This window comes from Chelonia mydas, chromosome 7, assembly GCF_015237465.2.
Source record: "Chelonia mydas isolate rCheMyd1 chromosome 7, rCheMyd1.pri.v2, whole genome shotgun sequence".
NCBI lineage: Eukaryota > Metazoa > Chordata > Testudines > Cheloniidae > Chelonia > Chelonia mydas.
The window spans coordinates 70,863,445-70,881,214 of record NC_057853.1 but is presented as its reverse complement, the minus strand read 5'-3'; the positions used below and the strand labels follow the sequence as shown (position 1 = coordinate 70,881,214).

The window sequence follows — 17,770 nt, the reverse complement described above, 5'->3', positions numbered from 1 at the left end:
GGATTCATGAAAACCCTATGGCACCACTTAGACAAGACCATTAGCATGACTCTGAAGAGGTAAACTATCTTGCCCAGCCCCCTCATACCAGCCTCATGAAAATTGCCTGTGTTTGCACAGAGTAAGCATTGGAGTTTTTCCAAGTATCTTTTTCTCTCTTTAGGCATGTGGCCTTAATTTAAGTATGTGGAAGAATGAGCCAGACTTTCTGTACCTTAATCCCCCATCTATACTAGAAAAAATGACTGCTTTTGAAGTATGAATTGTTGAATTAATATTCTGAGTGTGAAAGGAGATTTTGGGGGATTTTATAACTCTAGCCATATTATGTCATAATCAAATATCCACTTTATCCTTACTGCTGAAACTCTTGTTCAAGTCTTGGTCATATCTCTCACCTTGCTAATTATAACCCTCCCATTTCTCACCTCCGTTTCCAGATGGTCCAGATCTTCGCTAGCAATTTCGTCTCCTAGTGCTTTGATGATATCATCTTTCCTTGCCTAGTATAATGAGCATAGAATACCTCTGTTTTTGTGAATTGTATTGGCTTTCCTTCTGATTCTGGGTGTGATTGATGGTGGTGTTTGTAATCTGTAAAGCCCTACGTGATTTGGGACTTGGCTCATTTAGGGACTTTCTCTTTGCCACTTTACCATTTTGGTGGTTGAGAGGATATATGAGGCACTTTTGCCAACTGTTCATGGATGTGCGACCTTTGGGTCTAGAGGCAGACTGTTTCTGGTGGAGGGTCTTCAGCTATTAAGCTCACTTCTTCCAACAATGGTCTCCTTTAATAATGTTTTGGTCAACCATTTCCTGCATTAAGGTCCATTAATGCATTATTTATGGCTGAGGGGGTAGTATAGAAAAGACTAACAGTGTGGTCAGTATGAAGGAGAGCACGTTATATATCGTTTAACAAATGTCCCAATTTAAAAAAAAAAAAATTTAAAGCAAAATGCAGTGTGATTTGAGACATTAATTAGCAAATTACGCAAGTGCTCAAAGCATAGTTCTTTCTAAAAGTAGGCAAATAGAGAACCCCTTTTCCTTTTCTCCCCTCTACAATTGTACTGTGGTATACTGCCAATGACACTGAATATTTTACTGCTATGTGCTTTTTGGCTTGGGTGGTCAAATACAGTTTTATTAGCTGAAGTGTTTCCTTTGCTTTGTTCATGTTTTTTATTTTATTTTTTAAAGAATGGTGATAGGACTGCTGGAAGCCGATGGGAGCTAATCCAGACTGCACTACTTAACAAGTTCACCAGCTCACATGATTTGAAGGTAAGGCCAGCAATCTAAAATAAAGTCAATGGTCCTATATCTGTCTAGGAGTGCCTTTGCCAATCCTAGTTTTCTTTTCTTTTTTTCTCTGCTGATGAATGGACCCACATAAACAACTGAAGAAAGTGACCATACAGTGGGAAATGTGAAACTCATTCTGCAAAATGTGCTGTCAAATGCACAAAGTAGATACTGGAAAAACAGATATTTTTTCTCTAATCACTTTGTTCCCTTAGGTGTGTTTGATAACATTAGTTTAAAGAAACATAGCAGGCAGGAATGTGATATATTTTTTTTTAAATGATGGTATCCCTTTATGTAGTGTAGTAGCAGAGCTATTTTCCTCACTGCCTGGTTAAACACAATAAATGCCTAACAGCATTATCCTTAAGTCACTTTTTGTTTTTTGTTTGTTTTTCCTTTTTAAAGGAACTGTTGATTTAGCAATTTAAAAAGAAACCAATCCTACCTGCTCATGGGTTTGAAATTTGAATACAGAATCTTAACCTACCATCTAATTGTTTTAATAGGCTAGACCATTCAAATGTGGAAGAAAGCTGGAAAAAATAGAATTTAGGTCAGATTTGGCTTGTGTGTGTGCGCCTTCCTTCATTTTCTGGTTAGTTTTGTATGAGGTAGGTCCAAAACACATATCAGGCAGTTTCTCTTTTTAATGTGGTTATTTGTATTTATTTAAATCATAAAGACGCTAGTTCAAATCTCTAGATGCCATAACACAATAAAATGCCAGCAGCGTTAAATAATCATTTCAACATGTCATCAGCTACCTACAAAAATTCCTTTCTTCCCCTTCATTGTTGTAGGAAGCACATCTTCAGCCCTCTCCAAAACTCCATTCAACAGAGGACACATGCAGAGTACCAAGATGGTCCCCAGATTTGCACTATTTTGGACCAAGCAAAGAGCAGATTCCACTCTAAGTCCTCACTGAGCACCATGGCATTTTTAACACTCTGAACTGCTTTTCACTCAAAAGTAGCAGGCCTTGTGTACCAGTTTTCAGATGTAAATGGAGATACTGAAAATGAGCAAGAGACATAAGTGGTATTCTTCTAATTTCTCATAAATATTTTCTCTAGTGCCTTTTCCTCAGCAAGCTGCACTGTAACTTCCCCAAACATACCTCCTTGCACATTTGCTTCTCAGGCCCTTGTTTGGAGATTTTTCCAGTAACAGTACTCGTTCAGCCTTCATGTGCGCCATATGCCTCCTTGTGCTGGACACTGAAGCCATAGATGGATGCTTGGGAAAACCGCCCTCATTTCCTTTTTTAGCGCCTTGGCCTCAGATGGAGCTCTAGCATGCACTCCTTGAGCGTGCCTCAGTTATTTCAAATTATATTTATAGCTTAAGTTTTGTGAGCATAGGTCATTGTTAGTAGTAGTTAGTTACTTAGTGAGTGTTAGTAGTGAGAGGATTGGTTTTTTTCCCCCCTCTTCTCTTTTTCCTTGGGGAGCCTTGTCTTTCTGGCAGGACATGCCTGGCTCTCCAGGCTTCAAATGTTGCCTTTCCTTCTGAGAGGCTATACCTGTGAGCAATAGCCACTCTAAGTGTATCCATTGTTTGGGGGAGTGCAATTTCTGCCTATTCCTCAAGTTGAGGACAAGGAAGAGCAAGAAGGTTAAGCTCAGACTGTTAATGTTTGAGTGCTCACTTCAGTGTCTGGGTTAGGTCAGGAGATTTCTCCCCCCCCCTCCCCCCCCCCTTCCACCTTGGCACAGGCTCCCCTTAAGAAGTGAATGTTGTTGGAGGCTTCTGAAAGGGCTCCTAGAAAAGGAGCTTGGACTCTCATCTGAAAGAGCCTGCTCCAGAAAAGCCCAGTCCCCTTTGAAGAGCTACAGTCTCCAATGCCTTGACCTCTTGGCTTGGTACCATTGAGTAGAAGGACTCCTCATCTGGTACTGGTGGAGCCAGAAAGCCCTGGAGCTCGAGGGAGAGACATGGCTCTGACAGGGAGAAGGAGAGAAAGCATAAACACTGTTCTCCGGTACTGTCAGTTCCAGGCCCATGTCGGCACCTACCCATTTGGCACCCTCGGTACTGAGGAAGCAATGGTGCCAGACTCCATTAGTGTCTACGCTGGTATGCCTGCCATCGGTGATACCGTCAGCTTTGGCTACCATGTCCATAGCTACCACATTGGTACAGCTTCCCTACTCGGTACCTCAAGAGTTCAGATATGTGAGGGACTTGTCCATAACTAGGGCCCTACCAAATTCACGACCATGAAAAACGCGTCATGGACCGTGAAATCTGGTCTCCTGCCATGGTCTCTGGCCTTTTGTGTGCTTTTACCTTCTATGATACAGATTTCATGTGGGAGACCAGGGTTTCTCAAATTGGGGGTCCTGACCCAAAAGAAAGTTGCAGGGTGTCGCAAGGTTATTTTAGGGGGGTCATGCTTTTGCCATCCTTGCTTCTGCACTGCTGCCTTCAGATCTGGGTGACCGGAGAGTGGCGGCTGCCGACTGAGGGCCCAGCTCTGCAGGCAGCAGCACAGGAGTAAGTGTGGCAATGCCATGCCAGCCTTACTTCTGCGCTGCTGATGGCGGCGGCTCTGCTTTCAAAGCTAGGCTCCCGGCCAGCAGCCGCTGCTCTCCACCTGCCCAGCTCTGAAGGCAGTGCTGCCACCTGCAGAAGTGGGGAAGTAAGGGTAGCAGTACCCCCTCCAACCCCCTGGCAACCCCCCCTCCCAACTCCTTTTTGGGTCAGGATCCCTACAATTACAACACTGTGAAATTTCAGATTTAAATAGCTTGAAATTGTGAAATTTATGATTTTTAAAATCCTATGACCATGAAATTGACCAAAATGGACTGTGAATTTGGTAGGGCCCTATCCATAACATATGAGCCAGAATCCCAGTTCCTCATCAGTACTGAGTGTCTCTCAGTACTGAGACCTCGGTCTCCAGACTGCTGTAGTCCCCCTGTACCTCAGGATTCCCCATCCTTTTCTATGCTCCTCCATCGGACAGTGTTGAGGAGGATGAAGGGGTCTTCTATTTGAGTCCAGAGTTCCCCAACATAGCCTGTCAGGAACCCATTCTTTGACAGTCATAGGGAAGAGTGTAACCATCATCAAGGGTGGTGGAACTAACCCTCTATGCCACCCCCACTCCTGTATGGGCCCCCTCAGTGGGCATACTAGGATCCCTGGGCTGCTTACTGACAGCAATTCTCTAGACACAAGAGTAGGGTTGTTCAGTCCTCTCCTCCTCAACCAGCCACCCCATACCCTCCTCACCCCAGGAAGAGACACTTTTTAGGAACAGGAGCCCAGGGCAGATGAAGAAATCACCCTCAAACACCAATTTCATCCTCTTCTCCAGGCGAAGCAGTTTTGCCTCCACCATCTTCCAGGGCCAGTGATTTTCAGCAATTTGAAGACCTCATAAAGAAGGTAGCTGACACTCTTCAAATTCCACTTGAAGAGGTCGGGGATTCACAACACGTCATAAGCTGTTAGATATTCTACTGTCAACAACACCCTCCAGGTGGCATTATCTGTCAGTGAGGCACTTCTGGATCCCGCTAAGACTCTATGGCAAACATCTTCTACTATTCCACCCATGTGTAAAAGGGCAGACAAAAAATATTATATTTCCCCTAAGGACTCTGATTTCTTGTTCTCCCACCCTCCACCAAACTCCCTAGTAGTGGATGCAGTAAACAAGTAGGGCAGGCAGCACTTCTCCATTTCTGTTCCACATGACAAGGACCATAAGAGACTTGATCTTTTTGGACAGAAGTCCTATTCATCAGCAATCCTGCAGTTCAGGATCATGAACTATTAAACAATCCATTTCAGAAACTATAATAAATTGATGGCTTTTATTGAACACCTGGGATAGGAACATGGGGAGCAATTCCAGTCCATTTCAAAGGGGCAATTATTGGCCAGGACTGCTCTTCAAACATCCTTAGTTGCTGTGGACAGTGCTGCCAGGTCCATCTCCATGGTGGTAGTTATGCGCAGGGCATGATGGCTCCAGCTCTTGGGATTTCCAAGAGAAGTACTGAAAACTGTTGAGGCCCTCCCTTTCAGTGGTTGTAGGCTTTTCTTGGGGACAACAGATGAGTCTTTGCATACACTGAAGGACTCTGGAGCTACTTTATGTTCCCTGGGCATATATACACCTACTAATAAGAGATAGTTTAGTAGGTCACAAGCTGACTGGAGATCACGTCCTGATCAGTTCTCTGGATTCCATAGGTCCACTGAACGCCGCAGGAAAAGACATAAGTTTCAGAGAAAAAGGACAGCCCACCTGCCCTCCATGACCACTCAACCATCTCCTAAGCAGCAGTTTTGAGAGGCTGGTTGAGAGTTGGGATCCTTCTGCATCTCTGGTTTTACAGCTGCAACTGTTTGCCCTCCACCCTCTCTTTGGGGACTGCCTTTCTGATTTCCAGTATGCCTGGAGGTGAATTACTACAGACAAGTGGGTTATAGAGATTACAACATCACACTATATCATCCATTGTACGTCACTCCCTCCTTTCAATTCCTCTTCCCCATTCCTCTTTAGGGACCCCTTTCATGAGGTTGTATTAAGATGGAAGGTGAACTCCTCTGTTCAGAAGCAACAGAGCCAGTCCTTGCCCCTCAGAGGGGCAAGAGGTTTTACTCAAAGTATTTCCTCATATGAAAGAAGGATGGAGGGCAGAGACTGATCTTTGATCTAAGAGTTCTGAACAAGTTTGTAAAGCCTCAGAAGTTCAGGATGGCGATTCTGGCAGCTATAATTACTTCACTAGAGAAGGGGGATTGGTTTTCAGCTCTCGACCTACAAGATGCCTGTTTCCATATAATGATACACCCTTCACACAGGAAATATTTATGATTCACTGTAGACCAGGATCATTTCCAGAGTACTTCCCTTCAGTATCTCCTCTGTCCCAAGGCTGTTCTGCAAGGTCGTGGTGGTAGTGGCTGTTTACCTCTGACAGGAGCCAATCCTGGTCTTCCAAGGGCCATTCCTATGAAGCAGTGCTGTCTTCCAGCCTCCTGGCCCTTGCTCTGTTTTCAAGGTTGGCTCAGAATGACATATTCTCCAGTCAGAAACACCTTGGACAGACAGGTGACTGTTCCTCTATAAGTGAGGAACTCCCTGGATTGGTGGAAAGATCAATTCAACATCTTCATGGACATTTTCTTCTGTCGCCCAATTACATCACTGACTTTAACGACCAATGCATCGCTATTGGGATGGGGAACTCATCTCAATGCTCTCATGCCTCAGGGCAAATGGACAGCTGAGAAAACTAATCTCCACATCAATCTGTTGGAGCTCAGGGCTGTCAGGAATTCCTGCTTCTATTTCTATTTCACAAGAAATGAGGCTGCTGGAAAGGCTTTAAACCTTTTTTAAAAAACAATTAAAAAAAAAAAAAGCCTCTATGCCCTGTGATGACTAAAGAAAATGCTCAATTTTTATGTTTCATGAATGACATAGTAACTATTAAATTATTTTTTGTCAACAATTCCTAGCGTGTGTTTTGAGGCTGACTAATTTCTTGAAGCAGTGTAAAATTGATATTTTAGAAATGTTGTTCTTTGTTTAAAAAAACAAAAACAAAAAGTGAGTTTAAATTAGACAAAAAGAAATCATAAAGTCAAATACACACACACAAAGAGTAAATTAAGAACTAAGTCAGTTTTTCTTGAAATTATTTTTGGAAAGATTATGTTTAGGCCTGGTCCTTGTTTCTCTGTTTTTAATTGTTCTGCTTAACCTTGCTATGCTTTTGATTCTCCAGTGCCCTACACATGCAAAAGCTCCTGAGAACTACAAGGGGAGTTTTTTGTCTATATAAAGCCTTCAGGTGAGGCCCCAAGATAGCAAGTTTGTTGTGTGTTAAGATACTTTTCTGCCAGTAGATGGTGCTGTTTCTTCAAAAAGATAAACTTCAGTGAATTGTCATATGCCAGCCAAGAATATGTATTTATTATTCCAGTATGTGTGTTTTTTCCCCCATAGGAGGCTATATTGAGATATAATGTTGCTTATGCCAAGAAGTGGGACTTTACTGCTCTTACTGACTTCTGTGATAAGGTAAAGAAAGTTTACTTCAAAACTGAAAATGTAAAAGATAATTCAATGAATTCTGGCTATATTTACTGTATATCTTGTGTTACTTTTTTTTCATTTTCCCTTCTAACAAGAGTCACGAGCTGTACATTTCTATAACTGGCCCAAATGTAATACTTTGGTTGGCCATGGTAGCTACAGTGGTTAGTGCATACGAGGCATTTGCTTCATTCTAGATTTTGCATGACTAGCTCAGAAGTTTTAGAGCATTCCTGAACCGTTTGCTTCCAGGAAAAAATCTGTGATCATCCTGCTGTGCTGCCAGATTTGTTAGTAAACTCTATTGTGTTTTTCTAAAGAAACATTATCTAAAAAGAAACTTATTTTTATGTTTCTCCCCAGTTTCATTCCCTGACACAGAGACTGGTTGTAAGTCTAGCAGTATATTTTTCTTTTAAGGTACGGGAGGTCTTGATTTCAAACTTTAGACAAACCCTTGTGAAGATGGGGCAATTGCTCTCTCTTCAAACTTTCCCCCTGGCAAGAGGATGGGGGAAGAGAGCTACAGGTGACAGATGCTAGTAACATTGCTTAATGCACTTCTGCAAAGTGCTCAGATGCCATGTTGATGAAGGCAGTACAAGAACTTAAATAGACTATAAAGAAAGGGTTTGTATCTTGAGTTTAAGAGCTCCAAAAAAGACACAGATTCTGAGTTGGAAGGAGAGAAAGAAATGTATTTGGAAAATACACAAGACTGCCTTTGTTTTGGTGATAAAAATTATGGATGAGTCTCCAGCTGGGGGCTTCTCCAGTAGGTAATTCAGGTATGGTTGAAATTGAATTTGATTTGTATTGAATGTTATAGTCAAAATAAATGTTTTATAAAGGAGAATTTTTAATATGGTATGGACTTGTTGGGAAGTTTTTGGTAGTCCATTACAAAGATATGCCAGAAAATTTGAAATATGCCTGCTTTACTATAAAATATAGAAGAAAATGTATTTTCTTTTGTTGACCAATTTTTACAGAAGCAAAAATTTCATAGGAGAAACAATAAGTATCCAAAAGTAGCTGTACATTTAAACAATTGGAGTTTAGTAGTTTTCTTCATAATTCATGTGTTTGCCTTTTTGTAAGTTCATACAGTACGTACATGTAAAAACGTTTGGTCAACTTGATCCATGTGGGAAAGCAGGCTGTTCTTTGCAATACCTCTCTTATGCTCATAGGGACAGCTGGATTGGAGTGGGATTTGGTTCTGGGACAACATGGCGGTGGCACTGCTGCAGAAGAGCAGCTGTAAAAACTGCTTATGGGTTCATAGGGAGCCCTCCTTGTCAAGATTGTCTTGAAGAGGTGCTGAATCAGTCTGTCTTCAGGCCTCTCTGGAGCTGCCCCCTCCTAGTCCTAGTTCATCTTCTTTTGGGGCTGCATTGGCTAGCTTTCATGCCACTAGCTTAGCAGTGGTTGTGGGTATTTTTTTGCATCCTTGCTCCTGGTGTGCTTTCCACCACTCAGGGCTTGCAACCTTGGCTGCACCACCAGAAATTAATCTGGTCTGTTGAAGATGCTCCCTATAATATTGTCAAACAATATAATATTTCAATAAATGTAACAACTTATAAAAAAGGGGTGGGAAAACCCCTGTCGTAGGGCGACCCTGCTGGGGCTACCCTCCAGCAGCAGGTTGTGGCAAAACAGGCCTACTGGCCTTAATTTCCCTCCTTTAGAGTCACCTGCAACTCTGTACTAGTTTTCTTTACTCACTAATATCCCCATTGGGGCCAGTTTATTACCAAATCTAGTGCAATTTAGTCCATAACAGAAGGCTTAAAACATAATGTATTACTTGCCCACAGTGTATGTAGTTCTTTAAAAATTCCATGACTTGTAGTCCATTAATTTGGGACATACCACACTCTAGTGTATTCTACCACACCTGGGTTTTTCATTAGTCTTCTACTGACCTTCTGCCAGGACAGCTATCCCTGTCCTTCCAGCAGGGATGCAACCCTGTTCTTCCCAGTGGAGAACACACATCCATCTTCCCCCTACAACGCTTCTCTGCTGGAAGTTCATCCTCATCCAGGAAGCAATCCATGACTTCCCCTGTTCCATTAACCGCTCATTTCAGACAGGCCATAAGGTAAGCTCCTCTGCTGCTTATTTCCTATCAGCCCTTTCTGGCCCTCAACTCCAGCTTGAGAGTCAGCCGGCAGCTCCCTCTGCTCTGTTTCTTGTCTTCATCCCTCTCCAGCTCTTTGGCCCTGGCCCTGGCCCTTGGGGAGGTCAGCTGGCAAACCCTTCTGCTGCTTTCTTGCATTCATCCCTTTCTGGCCGTGGCTCTCCCGCTTTAAAGTCAGCAGGCAACTTCCTCTCCTGCTCTCAGCCATTAGTCCTGGCTCTCCATCCTAAGTGGTCAGTCATCAAACCCCTCTTACGTCTCTCCTGTCAGCCTTGCCCCAGTAACCTATAGCTTCCTTCAGGGAATTCCTACGGTCTCCTGGTCTCTGGCAGCTCTCAGCTGCCCTTTTTCTGACTGACTCCTTCACTGTCTTTGTCTCTACCCAAATATATGGCCCATGTGCCTTGCTTTAAGCTCAGCTGGGGTCAACTGACCAGTCACAGATGACCTGACCTCTTCCCTTTAAAGGACCAATATCCCCCTGTTTCAATCCCCAATGTTTTTTTATCAAAAGTACTATTGAAGAATACACTCGAATGTTTGAAACTGATACTGCACAGCTACAGATGTTTCTGAGCTTGTCATAATGCATGCAAGTGATGCTGTGGGAGTTCAGAAACTGTGGATGATCAGACTGGGAGATCATCAGCCAGAGGCAGTAAGTAATATCAGCTGGTACTGGAGAAGATAGGAACAATAGGGAAATAAACTACAGTGGGCATTAATCCATCCAAAGGTGGGAAGGCAGTTTCTGTCACACAGTAACAGTGATTTATTTGTGAGATTCCCAGAGAAATTGAGAAAAGCTGTACCAAAGTCTGAGCTGCAGACCAGGCTTGAATAGTGTGTGTTGGTATACTAAACAAAGAATAATGAAAATCACATAAATTGTACAAAAAGGGAATAAATCCATCCCCCGGGTCAGAAATTAAATGTCTAGAGCTATGGCACAGGAAAATTTCCCTCTCCAAATTTTCTAGCTTCCCCATTACTCTCATAACTAAATCATTTCATGGAAATGCATGTATTCATACATGTTAAAAAGTTGAATTCCCCAAAAAACTATCAGAGTCATAGGTGAGTGAGGTAGTATATTTTACTGGACCAACTTCTTGTGGTTAAAGAATTCAAGCTTTTGATCTTACAAATCTGAAGAAGAGCTCTGAGTAAGCTCAAAAGCATGTCTCTTTCACTATGAGAGGTTTGTCCAGTAAATTATATTACGTCATCCACCTAATATCCGGGGAACAAAACAGCTACAACAACACTGCAAACAAAAAAGACTATATATTTTAAATCGAGAAATTATTTTAAATCAGTTTTGGACTGAGGAACATGAAAACTTTGAAAGGTTCCATAAATTATCAAAACCTCTTCTTTTGCTTACTTTGCAGTACCAGAGCACATGAGCTATTGAATGAAAAGCTGAGCTTCTGTGGGCTCTCAGTGGAGATGATTGCAGATTGACCTAAACATGCCAGCTGGAGTGAAGTGCAGAGTTTGAATCTATTGACTTTGGGAGCTAGCACTTACAGTTTTACTGATTACTGATGCTTTCTCCTATTTACTAAGTCCATTTGAGCGGGTGGGATGAAAGCAAAACTAGCTGTAGTAGTAAAAGTCCAGGGGGTGGCAAGTCACTTGACTGAGAAGAGGAAATAATTTGCTAAACATTGGTCAAAATTAGTACAAAAAAGTATAAAATTGTGATTTTGTTGTTAGAGCTGGAGACTAAGACAAGAACCTTTGTTTTCATTCACAGTCACTGCTTACTTTCTGTGGTTTTTTTTAACTAAGTCCTGTACAGTCTGATTTGCAGAAGAGCTGAGCCTCCACAATTCTGACTGCATTCCACTATTGTCCTCTGGATAGCCCTGTCTGCTGTAATGGCACATTGGGGCCCGTTTGTATCTGGGTGTAACTTTTAGGCCATATCTGTATATAATAAATATTTAACAATGTTATTCCAACGAATGTTGGCATTGCAATCTCCTGATGCATCTTCTGTGTGCTCAATGCTCCTCACCCACTAGTTTGTTTCATGCTATCCTATTAGCAAATTCTTGTCTTGTGCATCTGCTTGTGATTTTCTTAATTGTTATATAGTCAAAGTACAGGGTCATTCTTTAAATTTTTAAATGTAAAATCCAAATTAATTTTCCTTGTAACAGCAATACTTATTAAGATAGGTATTAAACCTTTGGGTGAGTGTTTTAAATATTAAAGCTCTTTTGGCTTTTTAAACCGGTTTAGAAACAGATTCCTGTACGCAACCCAGTGTCTCTATCATTCTCATGTGGGAAAGTTTCAAAGTTCTAGTTTGCCAAAGGTGCTGCTAATTCCAAAGGCTGAGTGATGTAAGGAGGGCAAGATCAAAAGGGACTTCCCCTGTTGGCTGTCAGAATGATAATGCACAGGTGGTCCATTGACATTTTATAATTCTGTCAGCTCAACCTGTATACAGCTAGTTAATTTTTGAAGGTCATTTGTTTCAGTTAAGTAACAGTAAAAGATGGGGATGATGGTTACTTTGTAGAAAAGTGCATGGGGGTACAATATACAGCCTGAAATGTGTTTAAGAGATCAGATCGATGTGGCTTGGTGATGCCCTCATAAAAAATACCCAAGTATTTTTGAATTGACTATTCTTGGTCTCTTACCTGATTATAGGGCTAAATTACACAGTCTGGTTGTGGGCCTTGGGCAGGAGCAAGAGCTTACGATTTGGTGGCCCTAAGCAGATGGATATAATTCTGCTAGATATGCAGGTGCTTTCATTGAGAATATATAAAATACATTTTATAACAATGGTAAGGTTGCAAAGTCAAGCACTTGAAAGTTAAGAAATGGCAGAACTTGGTTCCTTGTGCAATCTTAAATTGGCCCCATTGTGTGTATTCGTTTTCATAGTCTGGACCAACGTCATATTGAAAGTCTGACAGAAGTAGCAGAGTCTCAGCTCAGCTGTGTCCCAGTCCAGTGCCTTAAACACAAGAGAATATCTTTTTTCTCTACTTGAAACTTTCTGCCTCATTCATTGTCCATTCTGTGCACTGAGGGGCCCTGTAAAACAAATTATAATTTGAGTTTATAATACATACATACATACAATGGAGGTAGTTTAAGTTTGCACAGGAAACCTCAATTCTTGGATTTCGGCCATTGACAACTGATGTCTTGAAAGGCATGAAATATTGTTGTTTAGCCTGGCATTGCTAAACATATTTTGCTGGTTAGTAAGGTTGAATGCAGAGAGAGATTTTTTTTTTTTAAATGTTTCAAGCTAGGGAATATGGTGGGTTTTATTTTATTTTTTTATTGAATCCATCTTTGACAGAGTAGTGTCTCTTCTGCCGTATTCACCTAATCTTAATCCCTTTTCTTTTTTGAATTTCTAGTATTCTTTTGCTCACATCTGTTCAGATGGAAGGATTTTTCTTAAAAGGTGTTAAAGAATATTACTAAGTATTCATTTTTTTAAAGCAAAAAAGTTGAGATGATAGTTTTTGGATGTAGGAATACATGTTTACCCGGACTAGACATTGCAGTTAACTCTCATACTTCATCAGTTATACTTGTGGGATTTGACTTAGAGTATAATTTAAATTCTTCAAGATAGGGAGTGTCTTATACTCTAAACATTTGTTACACAGTTGTAAAATCAATTAAAAAAAAAGTATCTACATTATTTAAAAATCCTGGCAACCAGCGCAAAGGGAACTTGCTTACATGCAGGAAAAACAAGGAAATTTGTAGGAAGTAAGCCTCCAATAAGTAGAACAAGTGGCATGCAGTTAGGTAACTCCCAAAGTTACCTCCTTAGAGACATAAATCAGTCTTGAGGATGTAAAATAGCTATTTTATTCTACATAAGCAGCAGTTTTCTTTGTGGTTCATTGTGGCTTTTATGTCAACGGAGCTGTTTTGTATCCCGGTCTGTGGTGTAGGATCAGTATAGTAGGCTTAGTAGCTGATCCTGCTAGCCAGTTTAATATTATAAATACAGATGTCTTTTAGGGAAGAGTGGGTGAATTTAAGAAATAAAAATACTGCCCTCCAGCCTTCCAAGCCCTGTAAAGTGCTATAGATTGAAATCTTCAGCAGTTTCATATGTCATTAGAAAGTGAAAAGGGATTTGAGGAAGGAAGTATTTATCTAGATAAAACAATAACTATGTGTTTGTAATGGATTTAATCATATTTCTATCAGAATAAGGTAAAGGTGAACATATTAACTGCAATTTATCATTCTATCTGTGATTAGAAAATTGAAAATGGTGCTGAGCTGAAGTGGCAATATTTAGTGTTTTTTGCATTTTAAGTGCTAATGTTGGTCTTCCTCTCTGCCAGCTGCTGAAAACAGCAGAAACTAACATGCTTTGTTTTATGGCTCTCCTGTGTAGCGTTCCACTAAATTAAATCCAAAACACTTGCCTAATAACTTATATTCTCAATGAATCAATATGCTTAATGTGGCAATTTTTCACAGGAATATGTGACAATACATTACAGAATGAAGGTCGCCTGTGCTAATGCATTCAGGGTGCTTTTGGAAGCTTGTGTTTTAAGACATTCCTCTTGATTTTACCACTTATTGTATGCCTAGTACATTTGAAAGTGAAATTTACGTTGTTGAAATAATGCTCTACATCAGACAGCTTCTAAAAAACAGTTAACCTGAATTAACATTGTCTGATTCCAAATAGAGGATTTTCTTCCTCACAGCGTTCCTGGATTTAACTTATTTGGATTTCTAAGAAAAAATGTAGGATGTTTTGGATTTATCTTTAAAACCTTTGAAACAAATCTTGAGCATAACACACTTTTCCTAATCCATGTGTTGGATTCTTTTTGGGAGGCTGCAGTTATAAAATAAATTTTTGTGGTTTTGAGGTGAGGGAAAGTAGAACCCATGTTAAACCCTGTTGGTCTGGGGAGAAAGTGCTATGGTAGGAATTATTTTTCCTCTACGTCCTGACTGATCCACAAGGGATACTCCTGTCTAATGCAATTATTTGTTGTATAACACAGCTAAAAGGAGCAGTAGAGTGAGGGGCAAAGAAAAAAGACAATGCAAGGTAGAAAGCAAGTCATAAATAGTGAAATATTGAAGGTGAAATTAGAATGATTTTTTACTCTTATGTTTTTTTGTAAGAAGTCAAAAATGCTTTTGAGAGGCACAGCACTAATTGCACAAGTAAGCATGAAAGGCTGAAATACTAACATCAGAAGTTATGTAGATTTGTTTCTTTTAAATTATGTTGGACTGAATCATAAAACATCTGTTATGTTATGGCTGGCATTATATGACCATCTGGAAAAGTGTGTAGGTAAGATGTTTTTCCAACCCATCAAGAATAAAGGTGCCTTCATTTTTGTACTTTATTTTCAGATTATTTTATAAAAGCCATGGCTAATTAATTTTGGAAGACGCACAAAGAGGCTTCTGTGGTATGAATTCCTGAATATTTCTAGCTTATTTATTCCTTTTAATGGCGGATTACTTACAGAGTAAGAGTTAACAATTACAATTTGTAGCTCTACGTAAAGCTCTGAGAAACACTGATTTGATAGCAGAAACAAAAATATGTTTGCATATGCATATACTTTTGCACATATCTCTTGACAGTGAGTAGGAATACCAAGGGGAACAATGTATTGTTGAATTCACCTATGTGCACTGGAAGGAAATACTTAGTGCTGTCTTTCGTATGTCACTGGGGGATCCGATGTTTATTTTCCCCAGGTAAATCCATTGGAACATGTTTCCTTACTATCTGTTTTTGTTTTGTTGGGTGTTTTAGGTCAGGCTAATTATTTTATTTTTTTCTTTTAATAAACTGTACATCACATTTGATTTTTGTATGTTTTCAATGCAATCATTTAACAGGACCTAGGTCAGGGGTGGGAAAAGTTTTTGGCCTGAGGGCCACATCTAGGAATAGAAATTGTGTGGTGGGCCATGAATACTCACAAAATTGGGGTTGGGGTGCGGGAGGGGATGAGGGCTCTGGTTGGGGGGTGCAGGCTCTGGGGTGGGGCTGGGAATGAGGAGTTTTGGGTGTAGGAGGGTGCTCTGGGATGGGACCGAGGAGTTTGGCGGGTGAGAGGGGGATCAGGGCAGGTGGTTGGAGCACGGGGGGAGGCTCGGGTGCAGGCTCCGGGTGGCGCTTACCTCAAGCGGCTCCTGGAAGCAGCAGCATGTCCCTTCTCCAGCTCCTACGTGGAGACGTGGCCAGGAGGCTCTGCACGCTACCCCATCTGCAGGCACAGCCCTTTGCAGCTCCCATTGGCTGCGGTTCCTGGCCAATGGGTGCTGCAGGGGTGGCGCTTGGGGCGGGGGGCAGCGTCCAGAGCGGAGCCCCCTGGCTGCCCCTACGCGTAGGAGCTGGAGCGGGCAATGCCGCTGCTTCCGGGAGCCACATGGAGCAGCCCCCAACCCTGGTCCTCGGCTGGAGAGGGGCAAGCACAAGACCCCGCTCCCCAGTGGGAGCTCAAGGGCTGGATTAAAATGTCTGGCGGGCCGGATGTGGCCCGCGGGCTATAGTTTACCCACCCCGACCTAGGTGCTATTGTTTATAAGATAATGAATGTGTGATCAAGCTGCTTATAAACCTCATAGTTGACTTTAGATAATTAAAGTGTAGTAGCATATCTTTCAAGCATAAGAAGTTCACTATATATAATTAATCCATGCAATATTTTGACAAACCTATTCACTGTCTTAGTATTTTTGCTTAGATAAATATCCTTATTGTGTCTCTTGTGATGACTACTTGAACATTTCACACATTTCATGCCTAAGGTCCTGTTCGATGCTTCTCTTCCTGTACTATATTATCACAGTTGAAACCAGTGATAGCGGTACAGCTTCTTTATTGTAAATGGGAGGGGGATTCTATCTGGGGACTCTTCAGAAAGGCCCTTGGACCTTGCTCTATCAGTCTTCCACTCTCTGGAGCCATCCCAAATTTATTAAGCTTCTAGGCATGCTGCAAAGTTCATGAAGTGTTTGAGTGGGCAAAGGATTGGATTTATTTTATTATCCCAATTTCTGTTAAGGTGGGATGATCAGTCCATTATTATTATTTTATTGGTGTTCTGTATATTTATGCAATAGGCTCCTGTGAGGGCATTTATAAATTTAAATAAACTTAGCTGAGATGGATTTCATGCCCAGAGGAAATCTGACCTATTAACTTTTTTAAGTTATTTCACTTTCCCAAAAAGACAGGTGTAAGTAATGTTTGCCCAGCACTTCTGGAAATTTTAAGTGCATAATATAAGCGCTAATTATTGTAATTAAAACTTATGTTTAATTTTCTCTTAAAGTTCTTTATTTGATTAATAGTTTTAAGTACAAAAAGTGTGTTTTGTTTTTTTCTTTGAAAGACTATTTTCTCAACTATCAAATGCATGTCACCAAAGCCTAAGACAAGTAATGCAGATCAGTCAATCAGCACAGACTGACATAAAGCCTATACAACATTCTGAGACCCTAATCCTGGAGAAGGATCTGCAAGTGCTAGTGTGGGAAGAATCCCAGTCCCTTTAATGGACTGACTGGGACTATAGAATAGCAGGATTGGGGCTACAGAATACTATTTTATGCATTATATATGTGTGGCAATTAACTGAGATACAGTACAAACATGCTAATAAAAAAGACTGAATTTTTACATGTATGCTTGGAATGCTGTTTATATTGTTTGCGAGTAAAGCTGTGGAAGCAAGTTATCAAATGTCAGTCTTGTACGACTTATAATCATGCTTAAGGTTGATTTTTTTTTTTTTTTTTTTTTTTGGGTATCTCTTGGAATGTGCCTTTTCAGGTGTGTGTTCTGCAAGTTTTGTGGTCTCATAGACTTGCTACAGCCTCAGGGGTGACTGCAAACCAGATATTTTGAAGGTAGTCAGTACTACAAATATGTTACATACTTTTACAAGATGCCACCTGACGTTTGTTTTCTCTTTGTGCTTTGGAATCTCAGATTTAAAATTTAATGGAAATTCTCACTCTTTCTGGACTCCTTCCCAGCATGAATCAGAGAGTGTTTTAATCAGTACAGCCTGCATTATTTTACGGCTCAGTTTAATTTAATTAAAAAGGACTGTTTAAACCACGAGGGAGCTAATCAGAGCCATTAGATAAGATGAGCTAGACCTAACGAAGCATGACATTTACATTTTGTGTGTCGTTAAAACAGTTGAGGCATTTTATCTGAGATTGCTATATAA

General features: G+C 40.9%; 1 protein-coding gene across 12 annotated transcripts in view; it reads left to right on the top strand.

The window, feature by feature from the left end:
- PARG (poly(ADP-ribose) glycohydrolase) overlaps window positions 1–17,770 on the top strand; it is a 124,577-nt gene that overhangs the window by 16,734 nt on the left and 90,073 nt on the right. For all 12 annotated transcript variants that reach the window (XR_005226169.2, XR_005226170.2, XM_027829470.3 and 9 more), the window contains 2 exons: window positions 1,207–1,290; window positions 7,295–7,369. Coding sequence is in view for 10 of the 12 variants with exons in the window: in XM_027829470.3 (XP_027685271.1) it covers window positions 1,207–1,290; window positions 7,295–7,369 (159 nt within the window). In the remaining 2 variants the exon portion in view is untranslated. The remainder of the gene's footprint in view (window positions 1–1,206; window positions 1,291–7,294; window positions 7,370–17,770) is intronic.